This window comes from Hesperophylax consimilis, chromosome 18, assembly GCF_061612785.1.
Source record: "Hesperophylax consimilis isolate HC1 chromosome 18, BYU_Hcon_1.0, whole genome shotgun sequence".
Taxonomy (NCBI): Eukaryota; Metazoa; Arthropoda; class Insecta; order Trichoptera; family Limnephilidae; genus Hesperophylax; species Hesperophylax consimilis.
The window spans coordinates 11,000,787-11,020,344 of record NC_142853.1 but is presented as its reverse complement, the minus strand read 5'-3'; the positions used below and the strand labels follow the sequence as shown (position 1 = coordinate 11,020,344).

The window sequence follows — 19,558 nt, the reverse complement described above, 5'->3', positions numbered from 1 at the left end:
TCTGAGAGTAAAAAAAAAATGAATGACCCAGAATAATAAGTAAAGTTTTTTTTTAATTCTTTGAAATTACACAATAACTTTTTGTTGAAAATTTTATATTCAAAGCCAATAATGTTCTGAATCACTTATACATATCTACACAAAGTTATTGGTTTTCAACACACATTATTTATTTCGCTTCAGCAATTACGAATTCGAATTTATCCTGAAATTCGTTCATTCAAAAGTCATTAACAAACTGCATTCCATTGTTCCACACACAACTAAAGTATTTTTTTTTTTAAATTATATATTTATTCCAATATGTTAGTTATTAGTGATGAAAAATCAAGCTTTCGTATCGTCAATGCAAATCCCACCGCATAAGTCAACTTTTATCACCTTCCAAGAGACAATAAACCACGCTTAAAGCAATCAATTCTGTTTACATTATTTGTTTTACTGCCCATCTTCATCTCTAATAAATAGTATAAAATAATTTCGCTATCCACGCCTGTCTGTGCGCTTAGTTCTTCTAAGCTACGCAATTGATTTTTTATGGGATTTTCACTATCATTTGATTGGAAATAAAACGAAAAGTATTTTTTTATAACCACTCGAGCGATAATTCCGGGTGTTCAGTTTTTAATTCGGCCATTCAATTTGAACTACTTACTGCAGTTTAAAGTCATTAAATCTGCCAATATTTCATCATTTATCTCGGATAATAGCCTAATTATATTGGTAATTATGCTTCTATAATTCATAAAAATCTCCTACCTGAATTAGGGCACCCATTGCTTGAATGGATAAATGTCAATTTCATAGATAAAATAATTTTCAAAATTAGAATTTTTCGAAGCCTGCCAAATTAATCGAAATTTTGTCAACAATAAGGCCATTCCCACACGGGTCTGTATGAAAATGACAAATCCCAAAATAAATAATTAACAAGAATTCAAAGAATGTGAATACTTTTGAAATAATTTTGCAAACCGCATTAGTGACCCTTGAGAGTGTTCCATGCAGCGCAGCCAATCACAGGGTGTTTAGGAAATTTTAAGCATTTGGAGTATATTGTATTCCCTCGCGTAGGAAAAATCCCAAATTAATTTTACCGATAAAGGATTATCAATTGCAACTTCCAAATAGCATTCCGGGATGACTTAGCCGTGTGATAAATTCACAAGACGATATGAACTTCCCCAAGTCTAATAAACTAAGAATAAACATCACATTTAAGGTAATTAATTTCTACACATTAGATTTTCCTGAATAATATAACAATATCAATCCAAAGACGCAGATGACAAAGATTAATTATTTATACAATATTTAATTAAGTTACTCTTTAATAGACTTAACAAATCAAACCTAATAAAAATAAAATTTTATTCAAAATCAATGTAGTTTTTTTTATCTGCTATGCAATATCAAAAGTTGCTTTGTACTTCAACAACATGCCTTTGGAGTTCTGGGGGGGGGGGTTTTATCATTAAAATACTTACCATAAGTAGTAGAAAATAATCTTATTTTGGACAAGTTCTATGCATAAAACCAAAAGTTACTTTTCGCTCAACAAAAGTTACGTACACTTATGCACATATAAAATAAAGAAAAGCAGGAAAAAATTATGTCAGAAGTCAGAAGAAAAAAGTCAGAAGATTCTCAAAAAAATATCAAGAATTTTATTCTGATATCGAAGAAAATAAATAATATTATGTCCACATCATCTGATTATTACATTTTGTTGATTTATTTCAATATTGTTTAATTAACACATTGTAGTCGGGCGCTTCAAACAATAGACTCTAGCCTATAGCGGGTGTTTTTCGCGATTAGCGCATAAATATATCGCTTTCCTAAAATTGACACAATTTCTAAACCAAATAATATTTTCAATTGAAATTTTCAAAGAAATCATATATGACATTTGATCATCAAAAATAAATTATAATTGCTTTGATTATATCATAATTTCACCACATTTCAAAGCTGAATATAAAAACCTGATATTAATTCAGTAAATAGCATTCAATATTCACTATTTGAAAATTCCAAGTAAAAGATAACATGTTTATTCATATCATATAGTTATATAATAAATAATAATATATATTTGTCATGCCCGCAATTTTACAATCGCTGGATGTGTGAAATCTGATCGCGTAAATTGAACAGTGTCGCCTAAGGTCGAAGGCGCACACTCAATAACTAATATGTTTAATTGCTTCTTGTCGAAAAAGAGTCTTTTGCGGTTGCCTCGCCTAATTGAAGAGCCCATTCCACTTATGAATCATAGTATTTCACGCTGATAACAAACCCGTATAATGCCGTTTCCCGCCAAAAACCGACAGTCGACAAAAACGGCAATAGCCGTGTCCCGCAGTTGACAGACAGTCCGCGAAAAACGGCAAAGGCCGTGTCCCGACGATAATGTGTTAAGAGACAAAAATATACACAATACTTTTTATTGAAATTATTAAATAACTAATTGCATTCCGACAAGCTACAACTGTTTCTTTCGACAGTCAAACTACTGAATCCTAGAATCCATTCCAAAATTGACAATCTCTACAAACTCAATATTAAAATTAAACAATAAGAAATTCTGTACAAGCTTACTGAGACATATTTTCTAATTATGCGATAAAAACTTGTTGGTTCCAATGGTGGTTGGAAACCAGCCATAGTTAGGTCTGAGCATTTATTTTCGAGTTATAGCCTATGTAGAAAGCAAACACGCTGCGGTAGCATGTGTCACTTTATACAATATATACATATTAAATATAACACCATAACTATGTTTTACACCACTTTGAATAAATATTTTGAATGCCAACTGGGTGAACGTGGCCAAGTGGACGCCCCGTTGGAAGCGACACGGGGGTAGGACAAGAAACAAGAATGGCAAAGAACCAAATTCCACCATGATGAAGCTGCCAACTGTTGGAGCCAGGATTCACAAGGGCTTACCCCCTTACTTATAAATACGGTGTAAATACAATGCGGCGTTAGAACAGTGAAAAACTTGACTTATTACCATGGCGTTTTGTACAGTTAAAATGGCCTTAAACCAAGCTTAAGGCCGGCTTTACCATACCAACCTTGAACTGCTGTATAAAAAACTAATTAGTAAAATGATTAATTTTTAATCACTTGAGGAAGATTGGCTTTAAGGCAAACCCAGTCAACAACAAAAAATTAATACGTTATTAGGTGTAACACAGAGTTATTTTGTACGAATTTTAACCCTCTCTGAAGGCTCAATAATGTGTAATTGTATTTTCAAAATCAGAACTCTTGAATTAGAACTTAAAAATATTAAAATTGTCTAAATTACTCTTTTATCTAGAAGCTAACCTTAACGATAGGGACAAATTGTGTTGCATTGTGGTGGAGATGTGTGTTAATGGTGTTGGTGTGCCGGCCCTCTAGTACTTCTTGACTCTCTCAATGTACTTGGTCTGGGTGAGGGCTGCGGATCCCTTGGTGGGGTCGGTCATACGGTGCCAGTCGGTCTGGCCGACCACGAAGCCGATGGCGCGCATCTTCTCCTGCTTCATGCGCTCTTCAATGTCGGCCCAGCGCACCTTAAACCACCAAAAAATGATTTAAACATACGTTATAGTTCAGATGAAAACAAAAGACCGTTCCCTGGTCATCCAGAATGAAGTGTGGTGCGGCGCGACAAGCCACTAGTGAAAGCATGTTTTTACATGTTGAGTTAGAAAAACCTGGAGTATTTCAAAAATGATTTTTCCATTAGGATTTTTCAGGTTTAATTTGAAGAAATTGTCGGTAGTGTATAATTTTAAATTATAAAAATTTGTAACTTACCGTCTTCTTTCCGGGTTGGACGTTCTTCTTGGATGTCCACTCGTCTAGCTGTAGGAAATCTTCCATGGTGCCGGCTGCGTGTCGGAGGGGTTTGCTGGTTCCGTCGAGCCGGGCTGAAACAATCATACCAAACAATCAATGTCCGTCTACCAACATAACCTCACTCCTATCCATCATTGGAATATACATATAATGTCTCATTAAACTTTCCGGATGACGGATAAGAAAAAAGAGTTCAGATAAAAATAAAGTAAGAAGTCACGCCAATGTTGAGATTTGTAATGCCTTAGTTTTGATCGTGCATTACATTGCTATAATTGTTCTATCCAGATTGAAGAAGCACTAAACTTAATAAAATTAACCGTTAAAAATGTGTGGAAGATTTAAAGCTAATTTTTCTGATAATGATTATCGTATTAAAAATATGTAATTTTCATTTGTATTTATTGATTTCAAAAACGATATAAGACCGCAATTCCGAAACGGTTCCAACTGGCTACATCATATGACATAGAAAAGGCTAATGTCAAGCTAAAGTAAACTGGCTACGACGATTTATGATCATGATTTTGGAAGTAAAGAGAATAGTTTTCAATTATGTGGAAAATAAGACGCAGAATAAATTATGTTGATTTTTAGGGTTATTGGGGTGGACTTTAAGCAGTGTTGCGCTTCCTCCTTTTTGCGCCAACGATTCAGACATCCTTGCAGTGTCCATCATCAGTACTGCAAGGCTGGAATTATAATCATTGACTCAAGAAGAATGAGAAAGTATAGCACGGCTTAACACCCCAGGGGTCAAACAACATAATATTTTTAGCCATGGGAACATTGTGTGATAACACCGAATATAATGGTACAGTAATGATACGTGCGGCAATTTATTGCACAATGTGTTATGTTTGTAATGCTAAAAGAGAGCTTCCGGGGTTTGAACGTACCTAGTTTGTCCGTTTGGTCCATTCGGTCCCACTTGGAAGTAAAAACGGTCTGCACCTGCGACATCTGGCATCTTTAGCTTTATGTTAGACAGGCTAAATACTCAAAAGGGATATAAACATGGTATACATATTAATCACGAAGCCCAACATATCCTGAAACTAGTGCAAACAATTGAAGCACATCTTCGTCCAACCATTAATCATGAAGCCCAACATTTCTAATGTCAAATGAAGCACATGTCCAACAAGTCTTTTGGCTGGCGTTAATCACGAAACCCAACATATCTAATGTCCCATGAAGCACATCTTCATCCAAACAAGTCCTTTGGCTGGCATTGATAACGAAGCCCAACCAATACACATTCCGAAAACTAGTGCAGATGAAGCAGATTTTCGTTCATTAATCACGAAGCCCAACATATCCTGAAACTAGTGCAGTCAAATAAAACACATCTTCGATCAAGTCTTCTGGCTGGCAGGTGAAGATTAAAAGATTGCACAAAACAAGAAATTGTTTGAACAACTTTAAAATATAAAAATTATCACTGAAAAAAAAAAACACATAACGAACAAAAATAGAATACATAATATTAAAATTTATCATAAACAATTAACAGTTCTACTGAATCTCAACAACTCAAAGGGAAATATTATTAACCTTGCTGCTAAACAAACAAAAAAAATCTATAATTTTCTTTATTGTTACCAACTGACATAATATGTATTGTGGTTCTGTTTCTGAGATCTCTGACTTTAATCTCTCTTTCTGCTTCATGCCTCATGAGAAGGAGGGAGATTTTACAAATGAATTATCAGCGAAATTTCTTTAGGCAATCATTTAGCCGGCTGCCTCTAATTCAGAAATCAAAAGAAACAATTTTGAGATGTATGGGCAGATTAAAGAATCCAAAAACCTATATAATAAATAAGGTAAACATGTCCTGGGAAGAGTTATAGGACCTTAACATCTTTATCTCAAAGGGAAATAAATAAAATGAAATTTGAACCTGGTATGGTGACAGCCTCCATTTGCAATATTGTACTCCTACAAATTAGCTCCAGTGGTCTGTAGGGAACCAACTCGTAATCAAACAGTGCAAGCACTTCTTCAAAGGTGCAGAAAATGCTAAATTGTCCTGGAGACATTCATTATCAATTGTCAATTGGCAAGCAATTGAACGAACAATTATCAATCGCACAGCGAAACGATTGAACCGCTACGTCGATGGCGCTTGTCAATGCACTCAATCAAAATACCCATCATTTCCTGTCAATCAGAAGTCACATTTGTCAATCACCTCAATCGCTCTGTAAACGGTGATTTGGATGCACTAATGTAAATTCACACATACATTGACAATCGATATTGACCATCTCCGGGGCGCTTAACAAGCAGTGCATTCTTATTCCTTGGTTCAACCACGATGCTAAGAAACGGAATGTTTGTTCTTATTGTTCGAGTCAACGAAGATACAAGGTAAATACAAAGAAACACAGCGTAGTCTTGTTCTTTGGGACGATGGGTGTATTTTGTTCAGATTCCTTTGGGCAACAGATGCCTCAAACACAATCTTACCTCGTCTTCGTCAGGATTCTCCGCCTGTTCCATCTCCACGACGTCTTCGTCGGAGACGTCCTCCATCTGGACATGGTCGATGGCGGCGCTCTGCAGCAGAGTTGTGGGGTCCAGTACCGTCAGGGTCGAGGGTGTGGGGAACCACTTGGCAGCCAGCCCCACTACCTCAGAGAGGCTTCTTCCGTGGATGTTTGCTCGATGACACGCTTGCGGATCTTTATCCATCTCACAGATGTAGGTCTAAAAAGTTTTAGGAGTCACATTTTGTAAAGACTTGACATAGTCATATTGAATTATATGCATTTGCAAACTTGGTCCCTTTTCAGCTTAGAATAAAGTGCCATCCATACAAATTTGAATGGAAACCAATGTTTCATTTAGCCTAACAGCCCAGCGCTCCGTCTCACGTATAATCGCCTGACATTGTAGATCTCCATCCCATTTGAATTACGAAAACACAGTTTTGTATTGGAAATTTAAGCCTCGTTTAGAAAAATTAGGCAAACAGGAAACACACCCACAAGGCACTTCTTGTGTTGTTCTTTATTCTATGCTTTTTAGTCATAGTCACACAGGCAATTCTGTTTTTACACGATTTCCATATAACACTGTCAACAAAGCGTAATTTTTTAAATTTATCCTTACTTAGAATTGAATTAGAATAGAATCGAGATAGAATTGAGATAGAAATTCAATTGGTGAAAGTAATTTTGTATCAATGTGCGAAAAACGATGCATTTATTGTCCGACAGTAAGAGTGAATAAATTTATCTGTGAATTTTAAAACTAATTCCTGTTTTCTTATACATAATGTACTGTCCTTTTTACACGGTTGTCTGTGGAACGTATATACCGTGTAAAAACAGAATTAAGTGTGCTTCATATCTGGCAACAAGAATGAGAAAAATACTACACACAAAAGGTGTAATTAATAAATAAATTGTTACCATGAAGCCGCATTGCTTGGCTTGGAGCAGCATGTCCCTGAAGTGATGTTGTTGATCATTAATAGCGTCAACAATGATAAAGGAGAAAAATCCGTCTGTTAAGGTCTTTTTAAAGGCCTTTATAAGGGACGTGATGTACATTTCCTCCATGGAACTATCATACTTATAATTCATTTCGCAGACCTTCTCCTATAAATCAGAAAAAGATCATTACATACCTAATATTATTATACCATTCAAGCGGTTTGAGGAAAGGATACTTGTCATAGAAATGGGATATTTACCTTTCGGCCATTGTCGGAATTACTAACGTCAGTTTCAACTTCTGACATGTAATAATCATCGATGGACAATATCCGTGGTGGGGAGCCTCCGTTTTCTAATTCACGGTCTTTGATCAATTTCGCTATATATGACTTTCCGCTTCCAGGTAATCCTTTTCAAACAAAAGAAAATGCAATATTAGTTTCATAACGTGTGAAGAATTTAATAAAATATAAATGAATTTGAATATGTGCTACCTCTTAAAATGATTGCAATCTTTCCTGGTCTAACTTCTCTGCCAGGGGACTCGAGGATATCGTCAATCATGACCATATTCTTGGGAGGTTCCAGTGATTGAGCGAGCGGTTGTTCCTGACCCTGCATGGGCTGGTTATCCCTGCTTTCTGAAAACCTCCTGCCGTTTCTCCTGTCTCGGGAGTCGCTCCTATCATTCCTTCCTCTCCTGTCTCGACTCCTGTCTCGGCTCCTGTCTCGGCTCCTGTCTCGGCTCCTGTCTCGGCTCCTGTCTCGGCTCCTGTCTCGACTCCTGTCTCGGCTCCTGTCTCGGCTCCGATCCTGGCTCCGGTCTCGACTTCTCTCGCGGTAATTACGGTCATCATTCCAGTTTCTATTCCTATCATCTCTCCTGTTGTCTCTATCTCGGTCGTCTCTCCTGTTGGTATCTCTATCCCGGTCATCTCTCCTACCGTAATCTCTCTCCCGGTCCGGCCTATCGTTCCGCCTGCCGTATCTGTCATTGTTCCTATCATCCTTATACCTGTCTTCAACTCTAGAACCTGTTGGAGAGTGATAATCTGAATTTCTATCCCAAGTTTCCCTTCTCCCATCCATAGGTCGATCTGACCTCCTGGCATAACCATCGTTATCATTACGCGTCAGGTCAATAGTTTCAGTTTGTCCGGATTTTTTAGTCGATACGTGGTTATAGTCAAAAGTTTGCACAGGTTCTAAGAAATCTGCCCCTGTAAAGATTTTAAACCATTATTATTGAAAGATGCAAAAGTTCAAAAGAAATATAACTCAGCAGTCAGGATAAAATAGCAATTGGATAAAAACAAAAACTATTAGTGTATTACATGGACAGATTTTTAGCTGACTGATGCCAATTTGTGCACAACAAATGATGAGTAGGATGAGGTCACGTTCATTTTAGAAAAATTCGTATTTATGTGGATTATCCTTCTTATATAATATAATATATCCAATTGCTATTTTTTAATCTCTAACATATGAAATTATAAATTTTACATCAAATTCAAAGAAAAAGTTATTTTCTAATTTAAGACTGTTAATTATATCTGACATAAATAAAAACTAATTAACCACCACGCCGTTTCCCTGAGGGGTAGGCAGAGAGGATGAACCGCCACTCAACCCTGTCTTGGCACACACTACTTGTTTCAATCACATTCATACATCATCTCATACACTCTTCTGTTATCCGAACTCTCGGCACAAGTATTTGATTAGTTGTGCCAAGTCTTCCTCAGGTGTCTTCGACATGGACCTAAAAAGTCCTGGAAGGAGCAATTCGAGAACAATTTGAAGGCGCGGGGTGAGGGGGAAGATGTATGGAAAGTGCCAAAACCTACTTAAATTTTTTAATGACTTATCCCATTCCTTGTCTCATCAAATACCCCGTAAAAATCATAAGCCGTTATAACTGCATTAAGACAAAAATACAATAATAATAGTTCATTATGCAACACTTTGCATACAAATCATTTTGCGTTCAAAAGATAGTCATACAAGATGGCTGCAAGGCAATTTCCTTTCACCCTAGATTTGGCTTCAATGCCATTCATACAAAATTGCACTAAAACTCTGCCCAGGCCTTCTTAGGTCCCTGCCTTGGTGCATTTGTGCAATGCACTGCCGCACATTCATCGTAACACAAGATTTCATATAAGTAACCAGAGGCGGCTCGTGACAGAATTTGCCAGCAGTGCATTTCACAAATAATGGTAACATGTAAAATAGGAAAATAAAGTGATTTAAAGGGAACTACATACCCAGTACAAATAATTCATTTGTAGAGAAAATCCATTCGTCGCTCTTTCATTTGAGAAAATTCTTCAATTAGGTACAAGATTATTAAAGTCTGGTATAGACAAGATCATCATTGAGACGATCTTGGGACATAGTATTCCTCAGAAATGTTTTTACACGTTTCAACGTAGAAAAATACCTTTCGCACTCGACAGTTTTGTCATCGGAATAGTACAAATTATTTTTAACAGTTTCACTATTGAAACACTCCACCAAGTTACACTTGTAAAATAATTGTAAAATTGATATTGCTCCGTCAGCATTCGCAAAATCATCTCTAGTTTGTTGGGAGTAAATGAACTTCGGTTACTTTTGATAAAATCAATGTTAACCGCAATGTTTTCATCAGCACTCATTTTTAAAAAGCTTTTTGCAGAGCAAAACTCGCAAAAACCGTTAAAACGCCGCGTCAATCGCCAAAACTGAATACTGTCAAGTTTGCAGATATGTAGATCGCGCCGGTAACGCTAGAATATTATAACATTGTTAATTAGTTCGAAATCTGTCAACCCTAACTAATGCATTCCAAACGTTTTACGCATGTTTAAGGTATTTGATAAAGATCAGGATGTTTCGGCGCATGCGCCGATAATGCACCGACCACCTTCTATCTCCACTGCTCTAACACATCAACAGCCGTTATGGGTCTCTACCTGTCTCGCTCATTTCACGGTTCCGGCCTCTAGAGATAGTGCCTATAGAAGGTACATGGCATGCCTCGGCAAAGCGAAATATGCACGGGTTGATACCTATATTACATTGTTTTTCGCATGCGCGGGAGTCTAGTACAAACTTTGATTGGTAAGAATATTATAATGATCTGGCGGGAATTCTTCGTAAGTGGATATACGATTTTACATTTCTGACGTATATCGATGTTTGGCAGTGCAGTGCACAAATGCACTAAGGCAGGGACCGCCTCTGTAAGTAACAGCAAAAAATAGAGGTGTACATTTTAGTTATTCTGTGGTAAACTTCTATATTTTAATACAAAGCGTGAGGTTTTCTCTTTCTAACACCGTTTAGATCATATTTCTCACCATGATAAGGGAGATACAACGATTTATATGAGAATGTATTAGCTGTTCCCAAAAGCGAACATATTAACCTGAGGAATCAACGCAATCAGCATGTTGCCGCTTTTAGTGCAATGCGCCGCTGTCAAATTCAGTCATGGGCCGCCTGTGCTTAGGTCCATGGTCCCCAACATCTACAACCATTCACTTTCATTTCATATATTCCCCTGGAACTCCACTCTTCATTCATCCGCTCCACATTTTCAAACCATCTAAGCATCCTTTTCTCAATCTTATTTTATACGCTTTCTTCAGCATTGGATTTATTTGAAATATAATTAACCTTTTTGGTTGTTTGTTTTTGGGGTGTTATGCCGTGTTGCGCTAACTCCTTCTTTAGCCGACGTTTCGGACAGCGTTGCAGTGTGACACATCTTCGGATCTACCGGATCTGCCCTGATGATGGACACTGCAACGCTGTCCGAAACGTCGGCTAAAGAAGGAGTTAGCGCAACACGGCATAATACCCCAAAAACAAACAACAAAAATGCTTTTGGCCGTGAATCTAAAAACTTACCTATAATTAACCTATTTGTGTACGTTGTACGAAAATATGAAATTTAGCAAATAATAATTTTTGTCAATGTTTTCCGAATATTGTATAAGGCTATTAATTTTAATTTATTACAGTAAATATGTACATATAAAGATTTATGCAAAACTACTAAACGTCGTTAATAAATGTCATGAAATGCACATACCTCTCTTCACTGATTGATGTTGATAATCTAATATGGTCACCGGTTCTATGAGCGGGAAGACCAGCCATTTGGGTTTTTCCTTTTCAGCTGGTGGATTCGTTTCAGGCGCAATGTTCTCCTGGCGATTGTTCCCAAACTTCTGGTCCATGTTGTCATAGTCTTGCTGTCCTGCTCTCATGGCCTGCTGATCTCTGTTCATGTTGTTATTTTGGTAATTATTTCTCAAGGGATTGTTTTCAGAATTATTTTGAAAGTTATTTCTATTTGTGTCAGAATTGCTTCTATTTTGGGGTATCATAGGTGTGTCCATCAAGGGACGACGGTTGTTTGTCTGGAGCGTGTTATTAGGTGTAGGGTTCATTCTGTCTGTTCCTTGGGGCATTCTATCCATTCCTTGGGACATTCTGTCCATTCCTTGAGGCATTCTGTCCATACCTTGGGACATTCTGTCCATTCCTTGAGGCATTCTGTCCATTCCTTGGGACATTCTGTCCATTCCTTGAGGCATTCTGTCCATTCCTTGGGACATTCTGTCCATTCCTTGAGGCATTCTGTCCATTCCTTGTGACATTCTGTCCATTCCTTGGGGCATTCTGTCCATTCCTTGGGGCATTCTGTCCATTCCTTGGGAAATTCTGTCCATTCCTTGGGGCATTCTGTCCATTCCTTGGGGCATTCTATCCATTCCTTGGGGAATTCTGTCCATTCCTTGGGGCATTCTGTCCATTCCTTGGGGCATCCTGTCCATTCCCTGAGGCATTCTGTCCATTCCTTGAGGCATGCCTCTCATTCCTTGGTTGCTTTGGAGGGGAACATTTCCCATTGATTGCTGCATCATGTTAGCCCTCATTCCTGGGGGCATGTTTGCCATACCCGGGACCATGTTTGCTATGCTTGTGGGCATGTTGGTCATCCCGGGGGGCATGCTGGTCATCCCGAGGGGCATGCTGGTCATCCCGGGGGGCATGTTCCATAAGTTTCCTTGAGGAGCCGGTGAAGGCAACAATCCTATCTTCGGACCCATGCTGCCCATCAGTGAGGGGAGCTGGGTAGCCATGGGCATTGGGGGAGGGACCATGCCTGCCACATTGTTCCCCATGAACGCCTGCTGATTGGGGTGAAAGGGCATAGCCTGTTGAACCTGAAAGTTCATACCGCCACTGCTTACAGCCATATTCAGAGAAGCGTTTGGAATACTTTTCCGGTTATTATCTCCTCCACCAGAGGGAGTGTTGTTTTCTGACTGACCAGACCATCGAGAGGCTCTTGCATTATCTTGCTTAGCATCGTTGCTTGCTTGGGGTGGTGGATTGGAAGCGCTCATGTTCTGCCTCACCATGGACAACATCTGAAGCAGCTTGGTATCCCCGAGGATACTATTGATTCCTTTGGATATTTCGGAAAGATCTGGTTTTTCTGGTTTCTTAGATGAAGTTCCAGCGGATGATTGAGAAGTTTCCCGGTCTTCCTCCATATCTATAACAATCTTACAGTCCTCGTCTACCAAATCCAAGCCAGGTATGCCTTTACCTTGCTGTGAATTAAGGAAGTCGCTTCCATCTTCAGGATTATAATCATTAGCTTGGTTACCACTATCCTCGTAATTGTCTCCGTCGTAATTTTGGTCACCATAGTTATCATAATCATAACTAGGATCATCATAATTGTTACCGGGGTATTCTTGCGGAGAATCTTTGTCCATGCTCTGAGAGTTGGAATCCTCGTAAGGAGCATTGTCCCTCTGGATGTTATCAGCAGGTTTTGGTATCTCAACATTAGAGGAAGCATTTCTCCTGGCCCGCATTTGCTCTTTCCGCTGAATGAGTTGGTCTCGACACGCTTCGAAAGTCTGTTCGTATTCCCTATAGGCGGCTTTATCGGGATGGTTAACATTCTGTTCCTTCCATTTAAAGAAGTCTTCTTCCCACTTCTTGAATTGATTATCAAACTGCTTCTCTTCTTCTGTGATGAGATCTACAGGTGCAGGTCCGGGTGCAGGTGCAGGTCCGGGTGCAGGTGCGGGTGCGGGTTCAGTTTTATTTTGCTTTGTGTCCTTGAAGTTTGAAGCAGAACTATTACCCTGAGTTCTGTTCTGGGAGGCATTATAATTATTATTTCCATAGTTGTTTGAATTATCAGCGGCCGAGCGGCTGTTATCATTCCAAGAATCGGTATTTTGGTTTAAGTTGTTGGAGTGGCGATTAGCTCCCTGCCGTTGCTCATTTTGGGAGGTGTTATAGTTGTCCCTTGAACCTTTCCCTGCATTCTGATCTTGCGTTGTGTTATATCCACTGCGATTGGAATTATCATAATTAGTCTGCCCCTGATTGCTTTTATCATAGTTTTTCTGTTCCGAATCTCGACTATTATTTTGATAGCCATAGCTTTGCGATGTGTTGGATTGGCTGAAAGACGGTGGAGGGACTTGAGAGTCAAAAGCCCTGGCAGAATTTCCACCGTAGGAGTTGGATTTCGGCAGGTCTCTGGAGCCGGCTGCAGAGTTGGAAGGTTTGTCCGGCTGATGGGAGTTAGAGGGAGGGGGAGGGGCATCTGGTGGCGGCGGAGGAGGGGCGGTGGGCATCACGGCGGGGAGGGGAGGCTGCGCTCCTTTCATCTGCTCTGAATACTGAAAGGAAATTAAAATAACCTGTGAGATTTTATAGTAACCAAAATATTCATGGCGATAGAGTGAAGCAATAGTGTTCATAATACAGTTGGAGAGTTTCAATACTTAATATTTATTAAGTTTGATTGCCGATTTTCAGTCTGTTTCAACTTTTGATCAAATGGTGATCAGCTATACGGAATGAGTGTGATGGAGTTTAAAAGAGCGTGATATTAAAGTGTCTAGTTTGTATGAAAAGAGTGGAGTAAGTGTCCAGTCCAGTATACCTTGTCTCCATACTCCATCTGCCACTGAGAGTACTGTTGCTGGTACTGCGCCCACTGGTGCCACTGCTGCTGTTGCATGGAGGCCCACTGCTCTGGAGTGAACCCGCTGAGGCCCGCCATCGTGTCAGGCTGGGCCACCGGCTGGTTCCACATCGGCCAGGACATCACACTGCTTCAGGAAACAGCTGCACACACAATTACACAATCTTTACATAATATGACAAAACCTAACAACAAATCAGGTCAGACATCCACCCTTCCGTAGCCTGACCTTGACATTTTAAATTTATCGTTGTTTTTCCTCAAAAGATATCAATATTATAAGCTACTTTTTAAGTTCGACATCAATGCCATATGATTTCTGATTTCATTGTCTTCAAAACAGAAGCAAGATTATTAATTAATGTTGTATTTATGGTGTTATTTCTTGAAAGTTGTATAGGTTGTTATTTTAGTAATGTATGCTTCTCTTTTTGGTCTATTACTGATATTTTATATTTAATCTTTGTGTCAAAAATCGTATTAAAAAATGAATATTAATAAAAAAATTAAACAAATATTATTTAGTTGATTTGGCAATCAATCAGTTAACATCAATGTTACAAACAATGGCTTTTTAAGGTAAACAATACTTAAAGAAATCTACAATAATTTGCAAGGTTTGTTTTAATTAGTGTTAAATTAGCAGAATTGGGTAATTTTCAGGAACCAGAGCACTCCTGCATTAAAATTATTATTAATCTTTTGCACGCGGCCGTATCAACTGTTGTCACGGCAAAAAGTCTATACTCACACGCGGCCGTATCAACAGTTGATACGGAAACTTTGACGGCCGATATTCCAGCGCTCTTTCGTCATAAATGTATTTCTTGCTTGCTTGGACATTCGTAGAACTATCACGATGCTGACATCTACAAGTATTTCTCAAAAATAAAATTGTATTTCATAAAAAAAGATCCATAATCAAGTGCGCCTCTTCGCGCCTTTGAGTGCTTTAGTTCACAATTTTGTCAACGGATGGCGTTAGTACTAGTATGTTATCTGCGCTTGCGCGCGCCGAGTTGATTTGTGGAATCTGCGCCGATAACATTCTGTGTTCTGCTGTAATATTGAATTATTACGAAAAATTCAAATTAATTTGTTCACTTCAGAAATCATTTTTTTTTTTGATTTCTTGTGTTTCGTCTAGCAAATTCAATTTTACTGTATCCACGAGTGACCATATTGTGCCGATTGCGCGTATTTTTTTACATTTTACTGTGTTACAAAACTGAGTTATTGACTTTACTATATACTTTATTAATTTAAATATATTTTGTTATATACATGTATTAGTTATATATTACTAAAGTGCGTGTTATTTTCGTGTTTTATATACTATTTCAAAATTTATTAGGAAACGTTCACAAGTTTTTAGTTTTTTTAATTCATTTGTTTTTTCGGATAAAAAATGGCCCATAGTTTGGAAGATGATGAAATTGAAAATATATTGAACGTTTTGGATTCTGATTATGAAATGTCCAAAGATGAATTTGAACCTTCGGAACTTTCAGATACAGAAACTCAAGCGAATGAGTCTGTAAGTGAAGAAGTGCTACACTCCTGGGTGTCTGGACCTCATATTCCAATAGTACACGAATTTGATGATTTTCAATCCGGCGTTTCTGTACAATTTAACGAAAATTCAACAGAAAGTGATTTTTTTGAACATTTTTTAAATCGCTCGATTATGAATGAAATTGTTCGAGAAACAAACGACTACCATACTTTTCTTCTCATTTCAAAGAAATTTGGTGCGAAGTCACGAATTCATAAGTGGAAGGACACAAGTATTGAAGAAATGTATCTATTTTTTGCAATAACCATGCTTATGACAAGAAACGAACACTTGACTATTGAAGAGTATTGGAGTACAAATATATTTCTAAGTTCCCCTATTTTTGGCCAGATCATGAGTAGAGACCGATATCAATTGTTGTTGCAAAATTTACATTTCTGTGACTCAAATTCGCTTCCTATAGATCGTCTTTATAAAATAAGGTTAATTTTAAATCACACCCGAACACTATTTAAGGAGTCTGTGATACCTTATGAAGACCTATGTATAGATGAAAGTATCATTGTTTTCAAGGGTAGGCTAATTTTTAAGCAATATATTCCATCAAAACGACATCGCTTTGGAATCAAAATGTTTGTTTTGTGTGATGTGAAAACTGGATACATTCTAGATTTCATAATTTACTGCGGAGAAGGCACGGAAATTACAGATGAACAAAACTTGGGAATAACCGGCGCTGTTGTTACTACACTCCTAACTGATTATTTTGGCAAAGGGCACAATTTATGGTGTGACAATTGGTACTCAAGTCCAAATTTATTCAATTTTTTGCATTTGAAAAAAACAAATGCCTGTGGGACGGTAAAAAAGAACCGGAAGGAAATGCCAAAATTTATTAAACTGAAAAAAGGCGAATTTGAGTCAAAAAGCCGCGGTCCCCTTTTAGCATTAAAATGGTGTGATAAAAGGGATGTACACATGCTAACTACCTTGTACGATAACTCATTTAAGGAAACCAGTAAAATAAATCATCAAACTAAACAACCCATTCGCAAGCCCGCCTGTGTCATTGATTACAATAAATCTATGGGAGCTGTTGACAAAAGCGACATGATGCTGAGCAGTTTATCCTGTATAAGGAAGACCATAAAATGGTATACAAAAGTATTTTTTCACATACTTGACCTATATTTATTGAATTCATTTATTTTGTACACCCAAGTGACAGGTATAAAAAAATCTCTAGCAGATTTTCAATTGGCGGTTATTATGCAACTAGTTGAGAAATATAAACCAGAGATTTCTCAAATACCAGAGCCTAATACATCAGCCCACCTCAACCCGTTTCGGGTTTTGCCTAAATATGCCGCTAAACATATGGCCGAATTGATTCCATCAACTGGCAAAATAAAAAAACCGCGTAGACGATGTCGTGTATGCCGATTGAAAAATAAAAAAATGCAGTTAACGAGATACGTATGTAAAGAATGTGGTGTGTCTTTATGTATCGAACCCTGTTTTAAAGTTTACCATAGTTCCAAAAAAATGTGACAGACAGAGATTCCTCTAAAGTGCTTAAAAAACAATATTTATTAAGTGATATAAAATTTATGTGTTATTTTTAAGTGTTGAGTTTAGAAAAGAGTTTGAGAAAAAGTTTTCAGAACTAAAAATGATAAGTGATCATGGTGTCCCACTTATGTCTATCAACGCAGTGGCCTAAGTACACACACGGCGAGTGAATGGCGGGACCACATTCAAAAGATACGGTACGTCTTTGTATGAAATTTTATGTTTTTGTTTTTATAAACATCTAAGAGTGTTGACACACGAGGATTTGTTTTCATATTGTGGAGAATAATCTGTTCTGTCTATATAGTCCAATAAATCATGCCAGAATGCTATAATTTGACATTTAATTGCGTGCATAGGTATTTGAAAATGTGTACCGCGTACGGGTATAGATAAAACGGAGCAAATTAACGCGTTCAAAAGGTTAACACAGATGTGAGTAAACCATTCAATATGAAATTTCAGTAATTGTTTTGTTTTCTTTGATGTTCTAGAATAATTCATTATTGCTCTTGCTATTCGAGAAGAAAAATTTTGCACTACTAACAGAAACAGTCCAAGACAGCGATCACAAAGCAACAAACCAACATTACGGCTGATTCGAAGATCAACTTCAAAGACCCGTACGAATCCTTCAGAACTAAGGCGGCTCCCTCAATGGTCGGTAAAGAATCGACATAAACCGAGTGCTGCAAGACCCAGCGCAGAAAAATCCCACAGTGGAGTGTGCTGCAATTCGTTAACTTACTTCAGCCTACTTCACTTTTCTGCACAGGGTTACTTTGTCGATTCCTTTCCGGCCAAAGAGGGAGCCGCCAGTTACTAGCTTTAGAAAATTACAATACCCTCTAATATACTATTTAAAAAACAACACTTGATTTCAACTTACATATCCAATGGAGACATTTATTTAAGTAGGGGGTTTGTAAACATGCACAAAATAGGTTTTTAGGGTTATTTTAATAATTTATGCGTATTTCCTAACCTTCAAACTTAAATTATAAACTATAATAAATAAACTATAATTGAGAAAAAATGGAACTAATGCATCTTTTACCATCTTCTACCACATTAATAGTTATTTATTGTAATAATTAAGTTGAAAACAAGTGCCATTTATTTATTTGTTTGCGTATTAAGCGTGCAGCGGAATTCGACAAGTTTATCTTTAATCCTAATAATAAAGCACTCTTGCCTTATTACTTAGTACTCTTTAAATATTTTAGTAAAATCAGCAAAACAAAAATGTGTAACTCAGTATTGGTTTCTAAACAGCAACAATCCTGGCACTTTTGTACACAAATAAATTACTTACCTGTAATTATAATTAATAAAACCCTGTAGAAAACCACAAATTGTAAGAATCGTTGTGAAAAACATTCACTACAGGCTATTGAATTATTATCGCCAAAGCTTTGCACATTTGAAAGCGGGAAGAAACAAAAAACCAACCGTTGTAATTTTGACGATGAAAATGTAGACACAGCGGCGAGCACTCAAAAATACTTGAGGATTCAGGCAAAACTATCTGGTGAGCGTCAAATTATTTCATTAAACATAATAGCGTCAAAATTATCAATGCTTCAACGCTACAAACCACCGAAAATGTCCGAAAGCGAAAAATAGGAAGAATCAATGGTCGAACTCTAGTCTATGGAAAAAGTTTGCTATACACAGAAAATAATAATATTTTAATGTATTATTAATTAAACATTTATTTATATTTTTTTTGTTATTTGTAATATTCTCAGACTAAAAGCCTTTCTTTATTTCCGGATTGTTTTTTAAAACATATTGGCTGAGGGTAGTGAAGTCCTGATTTAACTCGACCATTTGGCATTTCAACTCTATATAGATTTATTTGTTAGGTTCCGGTTCCAGTTAAAGATGGTGGCCGTGTTGAATACTGATTTTTTATCCCACAATAGTTCGCATGATCGTAGACTACGAGTCAACAGTAGAAACATACCTTTTTGTACGCAAAATCTACAACTACGAACAGTAACTGTTCACAGAACTACTAGTTTCACGTGCTGTATTACCGTATAAATATACAGTTGTACTATCGTATAAATACAAACCTGGTGCAAATTACAAAACACCATATAATTTTGTCTCCGTTACAAATCTTTGAACTCTTAT

At 37.4% G+C, this 19,558-nt stretch overlaps 1 protein-coding gene across 4 annotated transcripts; it reads right to left on the bottom strand.

Annotated features, from left to right (window-relative positions):
* Window positions 1–1,466: 1,466 nt before the first annotated feature.
* Window positions 1,467–19,024, bottom strand: LOC149415359 (uncharacterized). Of its 4 annotated transcripts, none has more exons than XM_089642559.1 (10): window positions 18,869–19,024; window positions 14,287–14,471; window positions 11,395–14,020; window positions 7,805–8,530; window positions 7,568–7,719; window positions 7,284–7,472; window positions 6,337–6,576; window positions 4,761–4,824; window positions 3,820–3,932; window positions 1,467–3,572 (listed from the first exon to the last, which is right to left on the bottom strand). In XM_089642559.1, the coding sequence occupies exons 2-10, from the start codon at window positions 14,449–14,451 to the stop codon at window positions 3,414–3,416; spliced, it is 4,434 nt and encodes a 1,477-aa protein (XP_089498685.1). In that variant the 5' UTR covers window positions 14,452–14,471; window positions 18,869–19,024; the 3' UTR covers window positions 1,467–3,413. The 4 variants fall into 4 exon arrangements, with proteins under 4 accessions (XP_089498685.1, XP_089498686.1, XP_089498687.1 ...); XM_089642560.1 differs by having other exon boundaries at window positions 4,761–4,815; XM_089642561.1 differs by having other exon boundaries at window positions 7,805–8,344.
* Between the last annotated feature and the right edge of the window lie 534 nt (window positions 19,025–19,558).

Bases quoted from the DNA above. Each gene is read 5' to 3' on its own strand.
- LOC149415359 (XM_089642559.1), bottom strand. From the start codon at position 14,451: ATGTCCTGGCCGATGTGGAACCAGCCGGTGGCCCAGCCTGACACGATG. The intron at 4,825-6,336 runs GTAAGATTGTGT...TAAAGATGCCAG, and splicing joins AGAATCCTGACGAAGACGAG to ATGTCGCAGGTGCAGACCGT. The intron at 3,573-3,819 runs GTAAGTTACAAA...TGGTGGTTTAAG, and splicing joins TCCAACCCGGAAAGAAGACG to GTGCGCTGGGCCGACATTGA.